The 15,290-nt window shown below is 35.5% G+C and overlaps 1 protein-coding gene across 1 annotated transcript in view; it reads left to right on the forward strand.

Moving 5' to 3' along the window:
* Positions 1–15,290, forward strand: part of LOC123566740 (ankyrin repeat domain-containing protein 36C-like) — a 169,638-nt gene that overhangs the window by 80,416 nt on the left and 73,932 nt on the right. The window contains exons 30-40 of the mRNA XM_065526823.1: positions 2,553–2,581; positions 2,676–2,748; positions 4,431–4,459; positions 4,554–4,626; positions 6,310–6,338; positions 6,433–6,505; positions 8,182–8,210; positions 8,305–8,377; positions 10,064–10,092; positions 10,183–10,255; positions 11,941–11,969. Of these exons, the coding sequence (XP_065382895.1) occupies positions 2,553–2,581; positions 2,676–2,748; positions 4,431–4,459; positions 4,554–4,626; positions 6,310–6,338; positions 6,433–6,505; positions 8,182–8,210; positions 8,305–8,377; positions 10,064–10,092; positions 10,183–10,255; positions 11,941–11,969 (539 nt within the window). The remainder of the gene's footprint in view (positions 1–2,552; positions 2,582–2,675; positions 2,749–4,430; positions 4,460–4,553; positions 4,627–6,309; positions 6,339–6,432; positions 6,506–8,181; positions 8,211–8,304; positions 8,378–10,063; positions 10,093–10,182; positions 10,256–11,940; positions 11,970–15,290) is intronic.

Genomic DNA, 15,290 nt, shown 5'->3' on the forward strand with positions numbered 1-15,290 from the left:
GTAATTTATAGATTCAGTGCCATCCCCATCAAGCTACCAATGACTTTCTTCACAGAATTGGAAAAAACTACTTTAAAGTTCATATGGAACCAAAAAAGAGCCCACATTGCCAAGACAATCCCAAGCCAAAAGAACAAAGCTGGAGGCATCATGCCAGAGCCTGACTTCTAACTATACTACAAGGCTACAGTCACCAAAGCAGCATGGTACTGGTACCAAAACAGAGATATAGACCAATGGAACAGAACAGAGCCCTCAGAAATAATACCACACATCTACAACCATCTGATCTTTGACAAACTTGACAATAACAAGAAATGGGGAAAGGATTCCCTATGTAATAAATGGTACAGGGAAAACTGGCTAGCCATATGTGGAAAGCTGAACCTGGATCCCTTCCTTACACCTTACACAAAAATTAATTCAAGATGGATTAAAGACTTAAATATTAGACCTAAAACCATAAAAACCCTAGAAGGAAAACTAGGTAATACCATTCAGGACATAGGCATGAGCAAGGACTTTATGACTAAAGCACCAAAAGCAATGGCAGCAAAAGCCGAAATAGACAAATGGGATCTAATTATACTAAAGAGCTTCTTCACAGCAAAAGAAACTACCATCAGCATGAACAGGCAACCTACAGAGTGGGAGAAAATTTTTTACAATCTACCCACATGACAAACGGCTAATATCCAGAATATACAAAGAACTTAAACAAATTTACAAGAAAAAAATCAAACAACCCCATCAAAAAGTGGGTGAAGGATATGAACAGACACGTCTCAAAAGAAGACTTTTATGCAGCCAACAGACACATGAAAAAATGCTCATCATCACTGGCCATCGGAGAAATGCAAATCAAAACCACAATGAGATACCATCTTGTGCCAGTTAGAATGGCAATCATTAAAAAGTCAGGAAACCACAGGTGCTGGAGAGGATGTGGAGAAATAGGAACACTTTTATGCTGTTGGTGGGACTATAAACTAGTTCAACCATTGTGGAAGACAGTGTGGCGATTCCTCAAGGATCTAGAACTAGAAATACCATTTGACACAGACATCTCATTACTGGGTATATACCCAAAGGATTATAAATCATGCTGCTATAAAGAAACATGCACACATATGTTTATTGTGGCACTACTCACAATAGCAAGGACTTGGAACCAACGCAAATGTCCATCAATGATAGACTGGATTAAGAAAATGTGGCACATATACACCACAGAATACTATGCAACCATAAAAAAGGATGAGTTAATGTCCTTTGTAGGGACATGGATGAAGCTGGAAACCATCATACTGAGCAAACTATCCCAAGGACAGAGAACCAAACACCGCATGTCCTCACTCATAGGTGGGAATTGAACAATGAGGACACTTGAACACAAGTGGGGAACATCACACACTGGGGCCTGTCGTGCGATTTGGGGATAGGGGAGGGAAAGCATTAGGGAGACATACCTAATGTAAATGATGAGTTAATGAGTGCAGCACACCAACATGGCACATGTATACATGTGTAAGGAACCTGCACGTTGTGCACAAATGCCCTAGAACTTAAGTATAACAAAAAAATTAGATAAACTTGAGTATGAATACATTGGCTTCATTGATCAAAGAGCTAACTCTTGGATAAAATAGTTATTTAATGAATATTCTTTAAAGAATAGCATTATACTCCAAGCAAGACTATCTTAGAAACAAAAGTAATGTTGAATTCATCAACTGACTCCTAAAATGGTAATTTTCAATGAATATTGGAGAGATATCCAAATGTAGAAGCTTATTAGTATCCAATGCTTATAGCAGTTTTATTTTGTAGAAGTATGTCAAAATTAATAATGGATTATGTTTTTTATTGAGGTTTATATATTATACTTTGTTGCCATGAGTGGATGAAAAAATGTTCTGAAGGCTAAACTAGAGAATACAAGAAACTGAAGTGAATTATTATACCACATGGGTGTGAGAAAAAATGAATATTATTCACTCAGATTCAGGAAACATATATCCAAACTGATCAATTTAGGACACTTCCACTGAAGAGACATGAAATGTTCATTAAACTGAAATGTCACTGTAATTATGTACCTTCTCAGTTATTTGGCAGTTTAAAGAGCATGATGAATGTTTGCAGTGTAATGGTCTAAATCATTCAGATATCTTGAATGAAAGACATGCACGTGCATGTACCACCTGCTTTGACATTAATTCCCAGGTGATTGAGTTTCTCTTCTGATTTTAGATCACATTTGTCCGCATCATTCTGCATATCCTTATTGATATTGACACTGTTCTATTTTAGTTTTAGATGTATGAAAAATCATATGTTGGAAATTGTTAGTGTATATTTCATGAAGCTTGTATTCCTGTTTTTTTCAGTGTATTTCAGTCATGTTCCTGTCTTAAGACACAAAGTATAAAACATCAAAACCTACAGTAATATAGGCAGGTAGATGCAGCTGCATACTAACACTGCATGAATATATGGATAACTTTATTGTGTATACATATGATTGATAATGTGCCCCTTTTGTTTCTCAGTGTCTTCTCAGAAACCACCGGCCTGGAAGGTAATTAAACTCTCATTTATATTTTGAACTATTAACTGTATAGTCTATGAAATATACTTTATGTATTGATTATTTTGTTTAAAATCCCATTCAGGCTACAAGTGACAAGAAAGATTCTCTTGTGAATATAGCCACAGAAATAAATGATGGACAACAATCTGGGACAGGTAATTTTGCAAAACACATCTGGTGTCATGTTCAATCAAGATAGAAGAGAACTTCCCTTCCCCAAGTAAATCAGCTTAGGGTTTGTTGAAGCTGCATGTTCTGATTCAGTACACCTGAGATTCTTCATTTGTAGTAAGTTCTTGGGTGACCCTCATGCTGCTGGTCCTTGACCATGATCTGAGTAGTAAGATTATAGACTTCCCTACATTGAAATTGGGAAGAAGAACCATTGGAGAGCAGTTCAATACATAAGGGGTTCAGGGAACAGAATAATTTTGCTTTAATTCTACTGCATGTTTCCATCAAGAGGGGAAGGTGAAAGAAATGAAGTAACAGATTATTATAGGCATCAGATCGTATTGCTATAAATAGAGGGAAAAGTGATCCTAATACCCTATAAACAGTGTAGAATGAGAACTAACAAGATCACTGAAGTAGCAATTATTTTCCTCAAGGAATAGGGATTGTGAGGCAGGAAAGATGGAAAAGAAGAAGGTATTTATGTAATTTTGGGATTTCTACTGAGGAAACCTGAGTGAACTCACTTCAGATGCTTTTGGAATATTTGCATAGAAGAAGCTTTGATTTTGGCTGATCCACGAACTACTGGATGAAGGAAACAGTGCTAGAATTGGGAGAAACCACCGTGACTCCTTACTCCTCTTTGTTACTATTAGGCATCAGAGATACAGGTTTTGTTGATATTAGTTATAAAAATGAGATAAACTTGAATGTGAATACATTGCCTTCCTTGTTCAAGGAGCTAACTCTTGGATAAAATAGCTATTTAATGAAACTTCTTTAGAGAATAGTGTGATACTCTCAAGAAGACTATTTTACAAACAAAAATTATGTTGAATTCTAATTAACTCCTAAAATGATCATTTTCAATGAATATTAGAGTGATTTCTGAATGTAAAACTTACTAATATCTAATGCTTGTTTCAGTTTTACTTTGTAGAAGTATGTCAAAATTGATAATTGATGATATTTTTATTGAGGCTAATATATTATCCTTTGTTGCCATGAGTGGATGAAGAATCTTTTGGAAGGCTCAACTAGTGGATAAAAGAAACTTAGGCAAATTATTACACCACATGGGTGTGAGAAATGATGAATATTATCTACTAGATTTCAGGAAACATATATCCAAGTTGATCAATTTAGGACAGTTCCACTGAAGAGAGGTGAAGTGTACATTCAACTGAAGTGTCATTGTAATCATGTATCTTCCCAGTTATTGGAAATGTGAAAAAGCATGATGACTGTTTGTGGTATAATGGTGTAAATCCTAATTTCTTGCATGAAAGACATGAGGGATCGTGTACCACCTGCTTTGACATTGATTCTCAGGTGTATGAGTTGCTCCTCTGATTTTAGATCACATTTGTCCTCATCACTCGGCATATCCACATTGATATTGACATGGTTTTACTTTAGTTTTAGACATATGACAAATCATACCGTGTTTGAAATTGTAAGGGTATATTTTGTGAGGCCTGTATTCCTTTTCTTTCAGTGTATTTCTATCATGTTTCAGTCTCCAGACACAAAGTAGAAAACATCAAAGCCTACACTAATACAGGCAGGAAGATACAGCTTGATGCTAACACTACGTGAATGTATGAATAAATTTATCATATTTACATATGAGTGATTATGTATCCCTTTTGCTTTTCAGTGTCTTCCCAGAAACAACCAGCCTTGAAGGTGATTAAAATCTCATTTATATTTTGAACTAGTAAATGTATAGTCTATGAAACATACATTATTTATTGATTATTTTGCTTCAAATTCCATTCAGGCTACAAGTGATAAGGAAGATTCTGTTTCGAATATAACCACAGAAGTAAAGGATGGACAACAATCTGGGACAGGTAATTTTGCAAAACACATAATGTCATGTTCAGTCAAGATAGAAAAGAACTTCTCTTCTCCAAATAAATCAGTGAGGGGCTCATTGATGCTGCACATTCTGATTCAGCAGGCCTGAGATTCTTCATTTGTAATAAGTTCTTGGGTGATGCTGATGCTCCTGGTCTTGGACATGATCTTTGCAGTGAGATTACAGACTTCCCCACATTGAAATTGGGAAGAAGAAACATTGGAGAACAGGTCAAGACATAAGGGGCTCAGGGGACAGCATAATTTTGCTTTAATTCTGCAGGATGTTTTCACTACGGGTAGAAGGAGAAAGAGATGAAGTATAGATTTTACAGAGGTTACATTGTATTGCTAGTATTGCTAAAAACAGACAAAAAAATGATGCTAATAACCCGTAAACGCTGTAGAACGAGAACTAACAAGACCACTGAGGTAGCAATTACTTTCCTCAAGGAAGAGGGATTGTGAGGCAGGAAGGAGGGAAAAGAGGGAGTTATTTATGTAATTTTGTTATTTCTTCTGAGGAAACCTGAGTTCAGATGCATATTCAAACATTTGCCTAAAAGAAGATTTGATTTTGGCTGCTGTGGGAACCAGTGGAAGCAGGAAGGAGTACTAGAACTGGGATAAGCCACAGTGACTCATTACTCCTCTTTGTTACTGTTGGGCATCAGAGATATGTGTTTTGTTGATATTAGTTATTCAAATGAGATAAACATGAATATGCATATATTGGCTTTGTTTTTCAAGGGGTAGCATTTGGATAAAATAGCAATTTAATAAAAATGCTTTAGAGAATAATGTGATACTTCAAATCAGACTATTTTAGAAACAAAAATAATTTTAAATTCATTAATTGACTTTTAAAATTGTTATTTTCAATGAATATTGGAGTGATTTCCAAATGTAAAAGGTTATTCATGTGTAATGCTTGTAGCAACTTTATTTTGCATAAGTATGACAAATTTGATCATTTATTATACTTTTTGATAAGGTTTATATATTATACTTTGTTGCCATGCATGGATGAAGAACCGTTCTGTAGGCTAAATTAGAGGACACAACAAGCGTAGGCACATTATTACACGACATGGGTTTGAGAAATAAAGAATATTATATACTAGGATTATCCAAACTTATATCCAAACTGATGAAGCTGAGACACTTCCACTGAGGGCTTGTGAAGTGTACATTCTACAGAAGTGTCATTGTCATTGTGTACCTACTCAATTATCAGGCAAGTTAAAGATCATGATGAATATTAGTAGTATAACGGTATAAATCCTTCTGGTGTTTTGCATGAGAAACATGCAGTAGCATTTACTACCTTCTTTGACATTGATTCCTGGGTGTATGAGTTGCTCCTCTGATTTTAGATCACATTTCTTTTCATCATTCGGGATATCCACATTGATGTCAAGACTTTATTTCAGTAATACACACATGACCCATAATATCTCTTTGTAATTTGTGACTGTGTATTTTCTGGAAGCCTGTATTTCCATTTTCTTCAGTGTATTTCCTCATGTTCCTGTCCCAAAGACACAAACTATAAAACATCAAATCCTATGCTAGTACAGGCAGGAGGATACAGCTTGATGCTAACACTGCATGAATGTATGGATAACTTTATCATATTTACATATGATGGATTATATATTTCTTTTACTTTTTAGTGTCTCCTCAGAAACAGTCAGCCTGGAAGGTAGTTACTCTTTCATTTATACTTTGAATTACTAATTGTATAGTCTATGAAATATATGTTATGTATTGAATATTTTGCTTCTCATTCCACTCAGGTTATATTTAAAAAGAAAGCTCCTGTTTTGAATATTGCCACAAGAATAATGGCTGGTCGGAAATCTGGAACAGGTAATTTGGCAATACACATTTAATGTCATGTGCACTCAAGATAGAAGAGAACATCCCATCCCTGAATAAATCAGTGGGGGAATCATTGAAAATGCACTTTCTGATTCAGCAGGCCTGAGATTGTGCATTTCTAGTAAGTTCTCAGGTGATTTTGATGCTGCTGTTCCTCAGCCATGATCTTAGTAACAAGGTTATAGACTTCCCTACATTGAAATCATGTAGAAGAACCATTGGAAAACAGTCCAAAACATAAGAGGATCAGGGTATAGCATAATTTTGCTGTTATTTCAGAGCATGTTTCTAAGGAGAGGAGAAGGAGAAAGAGAAGAAGTAATAGAAGTTATAGATGTCAGATGGTTCTGCTACAACCAGAGGGAAGAAGTTGTCATAATAACCCATAAACACTGGAGAATGAGAAGCAAAGTGACCACTGATGTAGTAATTATTTTCATCAAGAAAGAGGGATTGCAAGGCAAGAAAGAGGGAAAGGAAGAAGTTAGTTAGGTAATTTTGGGGTTTCTGCTGAGGAAACCTGAGCGAGCTCACTTCAAATACATTTGGAATATTTACATACGAGAAGATCTGACTTCTGGCTGCTCCAATGTCTACTGGAATCAGGAAGGAGTGCTAGAATTGGGATTAACCTCAGTGTCTCATTATTCCTGTTTATTACTATCGGCTATCAGAGATATATTTTTATTAGTTATTCAAATGAGTTAAAATTTAATATGAATACATTAGCTCTTTTCCAAAGTGCTGACTTTTTTGTTAACATAGCTATTTAGTGAAAATTCTTTATAATAAAGTGATATTGCAGAGCAGACTAATTTTAGAGACAGAAATAATGTGTGAATGCATTAATTGAATCCTAAAATGGTTATTTTCAATGAACATTGGACTGATATCCAAATGTAAAATTTATTAATATCTAATGCCTGCTGCAATTCCATTTTGTATAAATATGTATAATTTTTTGTAGTTTTTGATGGGGTTTATATATTATACCTTCTTGCCATTAGTGGATGAAGAAACTTTCTGAAGGCTAAACTAGAGAATACAAGAAATGTAGGCGGATTATTACACCATATGGGTATGATAAATAATGAATGTTATCTACTAGGATTCACCAAACATATATCCAAGCTGATCAATGTAGCACACTTCCACTGAAGAGACGTGAAGTGTACATTCAACTGAAGTGTCATTGTAATTGTGTACCTTCTCAGTTATCGGATAAGTCTAAGAGCATGATGAATGTTTGTAGTATAATGGTGTAAAACCTTTTGATTTCTTGCATGAAAGACATGCGGGATCATGTACCACCTGCTTTGACATTGATTCTCAGATGTATGAGTTGCTCCTCTGATTTTAGGTCACATTTATCCTCATCACTCGGCATATCCACATTGATATTGACACGGTTTTATTTTAGTTTTAGATATATGGCATATCATACCATGTTTGAAACTGTAAGGGTATATTTTGTGAAGCCTGTGTTCCTTATTTTTTTTTCAGTGTATTTCTGTCGTGTTCTGGTCCCTAGACACAAAGTAGAAAACATCAAAGCCTATACTAATACAGGCACGAAGATACGGCTTGATGCTAACACTGCATTATGTATGGATAACTTTATCATATGTACATATGAGTGATTGTGTATCCCTTTTGCTTTTCAGTGTCTTCTCAGAAAAAAAAAGCCTTGAAGGTGATTAAAATCTCATTTATATTTTGAACTAGTAAATGTATAATCTATGAAACACACTTTATTTATTGATTATTTTGCTTCAAATTCCATTCAGACGACAAGTGACAAGGAAGATTCTTTTTCGAATACAGCCACAGAAATAAAGGATGAACAACAATCTGGGACAGGTAATTTTGCAAAACACATTTAACGTCATGTTCAGTCAAGACAGAAAAGAACTTCTCTTCCCCAAATAAATCAGCGAGGGACTCGTTGATGCTGCACATTCTGATTCAGCAGGCCTGAGATTCTTCATTTGTAGTAAGTTCTCGGGTGATGCTGATGCTGCTGGTCTTGGACATGATCTTCGCAGTAAGATTATAAACTTTCTCACATTGAAACTGAGAAGAAGAAACATTGGAGAGCAGGTCAAGACATAAGGGGCTCAGGGGACAGCATAATTTTGCTTTAATTCTGCAGCATATTTTCACCAAGGGTGGAAGGAGAAAGAGATTAAGTATAGATTTTACATAAGTCACATCGTACTGCTAAAAACAGACATAAAAGTGAACGTAATAACTCACAGACACTAGAGAAGGAGAACTAACGAGACAACTGATGTAGCAATTATTTTTCCTAAGGGGGAGAGATTGTGAGGCAGGAAGCTGGCAAAAGAAAGAATTATTTATGTAATTTTCGGGTTTCTGCAGAGGAAACCTGAGTGAACTCACTTCAGATGTTTTTGGAATATTTGCATAAAGAAGATTTGATTTTGGCAGCACCAGGAACTACCGGATGCAGGAAAGAATGCTAGAAATGGGATAAACCACATTGACTAATTACTCCTCTTTGTTAATATTAGGCATCACACTTACATGTTCTGTTGATTTTAGTTATAAAAATTAGAGATACTTGAATATGAATACATTGGCTTCTTTGATCAAAGGCAAAGTCTTGGATAAAATAACTATTTAATGAATATTCTTTAGAGAATAGTATGATACTCCTAATAAGACTATTTTAGAAACAAAAATAATGTTGAATTCATCAACTGACTCTTAAAAGGATCATTTTCAAAGAATGTTGGAGTGATTTCTGAATGTAAACAATTATTAATATCTAATGGCTGTAGGAGTTTTATTTACTAGAAGCATGTCAAAATTAATAATTGGTGATACTTTTTATTGAGGTGTATGTGTTATACTTTGCTGCCATGAGTGGATGAAGAAATGTTCGGAAGGCTAAGCTAGAGAATACAAGAAACTTAGGCAAATTATTACACCACATGGGTGTGAGAAATAATGAATATTATTTACTCGGATTCAGGAGACATATATCCAAGCTGATCAATTTAGGATACTTCCACTTAAGGGACGTGAAGTGTATATTCAACTGAAGTGTCATTGTAATTGTGTAAGTTCTCAGTTATCGGGCAAGTTAAAGAGCATGATGAATGTTTGTAGTATACTGGTGTAAATCGTTCTGATTTCTTGCATGAAAGACACGCGGGATCATGTACCTCCTGTTTCGACATTGATTCTCAGGTGTATGAATTGCTGCTCTGATATTAGATCATATTTATCCTCATCACTGGACATATCTGCACTGATGTTGAAACGGTTGTATTTTAGTTTTAGACATATGAGAAATCAAACCATGTTTGAAATTGGAAGGGTATATTTTGTGAAGCCTGTATTCCTTTTCTTCAGTGTATTTCTGTCACATTCCAGTCCCCCTGGGATACAAAGTATAAGACATCAAATCCTAGACTAATACAGGCAGGAGGATACAGCTTGATGCTAACACTTCATGAATATATGAATAACATTATTATATGTACTTGTGAGTGATTATGTGTCTCTTTTGCTTTTCAGTGTCTTGTCAGAAACAACCAGCCTTGAAGGTAATTAAACTCTCATTTATATTTTGAACTAGTAACTGGATAGTCTTTGAGATATACTTTATTGATTATTTTGTTTCAAATTCCATTCAGGCTACAAGTGACAAGGAAGATTCTGTTTCAAATATAGCCACAGAAATAAAGGATGCACAAATATCTGGGACAGGTAATTTTGCAAAACACATTCAATGTGATGTTCTATAAAGACAGAAGAGAATTTCCCTTCCCCAAATAAATCATCCGGTGGTTCGTCGAAGCTTCACGTTCTGATTCAGCATGCCTGAGATTCTTCATTTATAATAAGTTATCAGATGACCCCGATGCTGCTGGTCTTCGGCCATGATCTGAGTGCTAAGATTATAGATGTCTCTACTTGGAAATTGTGAAGAAGAACCATTGGAGAGCAGTTGAACTCATACCAGGCTCAGGGGACAGCATCATTTTGCTTTAATTCTACAGCATGTTTTCCATCAAGAGGGGAAGGAGAAAGAGATGAAGTAATAGATATTATAGGCATCAGATCGTATTGCTATAAACAGAGGGAAAAGTGATCCAAATACCCCATAAACACTGTAGAATGAGAACTAACCAGACCACTGATGTAGCAATTATTTTCCTCAAGGATGAGGGGTTGTGAGGCAGGAAGGAGGGAAAAGAAGAAGTTAATGATGTAATTTTGGAGTTTCTGCTGAGGAAACCTGAGTAAACTTACTTCAGATGCATTTGGAATATTTGCATAAAAGAAGATTTGATTTTGGCTGCTGCAGGAGCTACTGGAAGCAGGAAATAATGCTAGAATTGGGATAAACCACATTGACTTGTTACTCCTCTTTGGTACTATTAGGCATCGGAGATACATGTTTTGTTGATTTTAGTCGTAGAAATGAGATCAACTTGAATATGCATACATTGGCTTCGCTGTCCAGGGAGCTAACTCTTGGATAAAATAGCTATTTAATGAAACTTCTTTAGAGAATAGCGTGATACTCCCAACAGTAATATTTTAGAAACAAAAATTATGATGAATTCAAATTAACTGCTAAAATTATCACTTTCAATGAATATTGGAGTGATTTCTGAATGTAAACCTTATTAATATCTAATGCTTCTAGCCATTTTACTTTGCAGAAGCATGTCAAAAATGATAATTGATGATATTTCTATTAAGGCTAATATATTATCCTTTGTTGCCATGAGTGGATGAAGAAGCTTTTGGAACTAGCTAAACTAGCAGATACAAGAAACTTAGGCAAATTATTACACCACACGGGAGTGAGTAATAATGAAAATTATCTACTAGGTTTCAGCAAACATTTATCCAAGCTGGTCAATTTAGGACACTTCCACTGAAGAGACGTGAAGTGTACATTCAACCAAAGTGTCGTTGTAGTTACGTACCTTCCCAGGTATTGGGCAAGTTAAAGATCATGATGAATGTTGTACTATAATGGTGTAAATCTTTCTGATTTCTTGTATGAAAGACGTGCGGAATCATGTACCACCTGCTTTGACATTGATTCTCAGGTGTATGAGTTGCTCCACTGATTTTAGGTCACGTTTGTCCTCATCATTTGGCATATCCACATTGATACTGACACGGTTTTATTTTAGTTTTTGACATATGACAAATCATACCATGTTTGAAATTCTAAGTGTACATTTCATGAAGCCTGTATTCCCTTTTTTCAGTGTATTTCTGTCACGTTCCAGTCCCCGTACACAAAGTAGAAAATACGAAAGCCTACACTAATACTGGCAGGAGGATACAGTTTGTTGCTAACAGTGCATGAATGTATTGATAACTTTATCATATTCAGATATGAGTGATTATGTATCCATTTTTCTTTTCAGTGTCTTCTCAGAAACAACCACCCTTGAAGGTAATTAAATTTTCATTTATATTTTGTAGTAGTAGGTGTATATTCTATGAAGCTTACTTTATTTATGGATTATTTTGTTTCAAATTCCATTCAGGCTACAAGTGACAAGAAAGATTCTGTTTCGAATGTAGTCACAGAAATAAAGGATGAACAACAATCTGGGACAGGTAATATTGCACAACATATTTAATGTCATGTTCAATCAAGATAGAAAAGAACTTCTTTTCCCCAAATAAATCAGCGGGGTGCTCGTCAAAGCTGCACATTCTGATTCAGCAGGCCTGAGATTCATTTGTAATAAGTTCTCGGGTGATGCTGTTGGTGCTGGTCTTGGACATGATCTTCGCAGTAAGATTATAGACTTCCTTACACTGAAATTGGGAAGAAGAAACATTGGAGAGCAGCCCAGGACATAAGGGCTCAGGGGACAGCATAATTTTGCTTCAGTTCTACAGCATGTTTTCCCCAAGGTGGAAGGAGAAAAGGATGAAGTTTAGATTTTACAGTCGTCATATCTTACTGCTAAAAACAGATGGAAAAGTGATCGTAATAACCCCTAGACACTGTAGAACGAGAACTAATGAGACGACTGATGTATCCGTGATTTTCCTCAAGGAAAAGGGATTGTGAGAGAAGAAGGAGGGAAAAGAAGAAGATATTTATATAATCTTGGGGTTTCTGCTGAGGAAACCTGCGTGAACTGACTTCAGATGCATTTGGAATATTTGCATAAGGAAGATTTAATTTTGGCAGCACCAGGAACTACAGGATGCAGGAAAAAATGCTAGAATTGGGATAAACCGCAATGACTAGTTTCTCCTCTTTGTTACTATTAGGTATCAGACTTACGTGTTTTGTCGATTTTTGTTATAAAAATTGGATAAACTTGAATGTGAATACATTTGCTTCTTTCATCAAAGAGCGAAGTCTTGGATAAAATAGCTATTTGATGAATATTCTTCAGAGAATAGCATGATACTCCTAACAAGACTATTTTAGAAACAAAAGTATGTTGAATTCTTCAACCGACTCTTAAAATGGTCATTTTCAATGAATATTGAAGTTATTTCTGAGTGGAACAGCTTATTAATATCCAATGCTTGTAGCAGTTTTATTTGGTAGAAGTATGTCAAAAGTAACAATTTATGATGCTTTTTATTGAGGTGTATATTTTATACTTTGTTGCCATGAGTGGATGAAGAAATGTTTGGAAGGCTAAACTGGAAAATACAAGAAACTGGCAAATTATTACACCACATGGGTGTGAGAAGTAATGAATATTATTTACTCGGATTCCGGAAGCACATGTCCAAGCTGATCAATTTAGGACACTTCCACTTAAGGGACGTGAAGTGTACATTAAACTGAAGTGTCATTGTAATTGTGTAAGTTCTCAGTTATCGGGCAAGTTAAAGAGCATGATGAATGTTTGTAGTATAATGGTGTAAATCGTTCTGATTTCTTGCATGAAAGACATGCGGGATCATGTACCACCTGCTTTGACATTGATTCTCAGGTGTATGAATTGCTGCTGTGATCTTAGATCACATTTGTCCTCATCACTCGACATATCGGCACTGATGTTGATACGATTTTATTTTAATTAGACATATGAGAAATCAAACCATGTTTGAAATTGGAAGGGTATATTTGTGAAGCCTGTATTCCTTTTCTTCAGTGTATTTCTATTGTGTTCCAGCCCCCAGACACAAAGTAGGAAACATAAGTCCTAGACTAATACAGGCAGGAGGATACAGCTTGATGCTAACACTTCATGAATATATGAATAACATTATCATGTGTACTTGTGAGTGATTTTGTGTCCGTTTTGCTTTTCAGTGTCTTGTCAGAAACAACCAGCCTTGAAGGTAATTAAACTCTTATTTATATTTTGAACTAGTAACTGGATAGTCTATGAGATATACTTTATTGATTATTTTGTTTCAAATTCCATTCAGGCTACAAGTGACAAGGAAGATTCTGTTTCAAATGTAGCCACAAAAATAAAGGATGCACAAATATCTGGGACAGGTAATTTTGCAAAACACATTCAATGTGATGTTCTATAAAGAGAGAGGAGAATTTCCCTTCCCCAAATAAATCATCCGGTGGTTCGTCGAAGCTTCACGTTCTGATTCAGCATGCCTGAGATTCTTCATTTATAATAAGTTATCAGATGACCCCGATGCTGCTGGTCTTCGGCCATGATCTGAGTGCTAAGATTATAGATGTCTCTACTTGGAAATTGTGAAGAAGAACCATTGGAGAGCAGTTGAACTCATACCAGGCTCAGGGGACAGCATCATTTTGCTTTAATTCTACAGCATGCTTTCCATCAAGAGGGGAAGGAGAAAGAGATGAAGTAATAGATATTATAGGCATCAGATCGTATTGCTATAAACAGAGGGAAAAGTGATCCAAATACCCCATAAACACTGTAGAATGAGAACTAACCAGACCACTGATGTAGCAATTATTTTCCTCAAGGATGAGGGGTTGTGAGGCAGGAAGGAGGGAAAGGAAGAAGTTATTGATGTAATTTTGGAGTTTCTGCTGTGGAAACCTGAGTAAACTTACTTCAGATGCATTTGGAATATTTGCATAAAAGAAGATTTGATTTTGGCTGCTGCAGGAGCTACTGGAAGCAGGAAATAATGCTAGAATTGGGATAAACCACATTGACTTGTTACTCCTCTTTGGTACTATTAGGCATCGGAGATACATGTTTTGTTGATTTTAGTCGTAGAAATGAGATCAACTTGAATATGCATACATTGGCTTCGCTGTCCAGGGAGCTAACTCTTGGATAAAATAGCTATTTAATGAAACTTCTTTAGAGAATAGCGTGATACTCCCAACAGTAATATTTTAGAAACAAAAATTATGATGAATTCAAATTAACTGCTAAAATTATCACTTTCAATGAATATTGGAGTGATTTCTGAATGTAAACCTTATTAATATCTAATGCTTCTAGCCATTTTACTTTGCAGAAGCATGTCAAAAATGATAATTGATGATATTTCTATTAAGGCTAATATATTATCCTTTGTTGCCATGAGTGGATGAAGAAGCTTTTGGAACTAGCTAAACTAGCAGATACAAGAAACTTAGGCAAATTATTACACCACACGGGAGTGAGTAATAATGAAAATTATCTACTAGGTTTCAGCAAACATTTATCCAAGCTGGTCAATTTAGGACACTTCCACTGAAGAGACGTGAAGTGTACATTCAACCAAAGTGTCGTTGTAGTTACGTACCTTCCCAGGTATTGGGCAAGTTAAAGATCATGATGAATGTTGTACTATAATGGTGTAA

This window comes from Macaca fascicularis, chromosome 13 (assembly GCF_037993035.2).
Source record: "Macaca fascicularis isolate 582-1 chromosome 13, T2T-MFA8v1.1".
Lineage (NCBI taxonomy): Eukaryota > Metazoa > Chordata > Mammalia > Primates > Cercopithecidae > Macaca > Macaca fascicularis.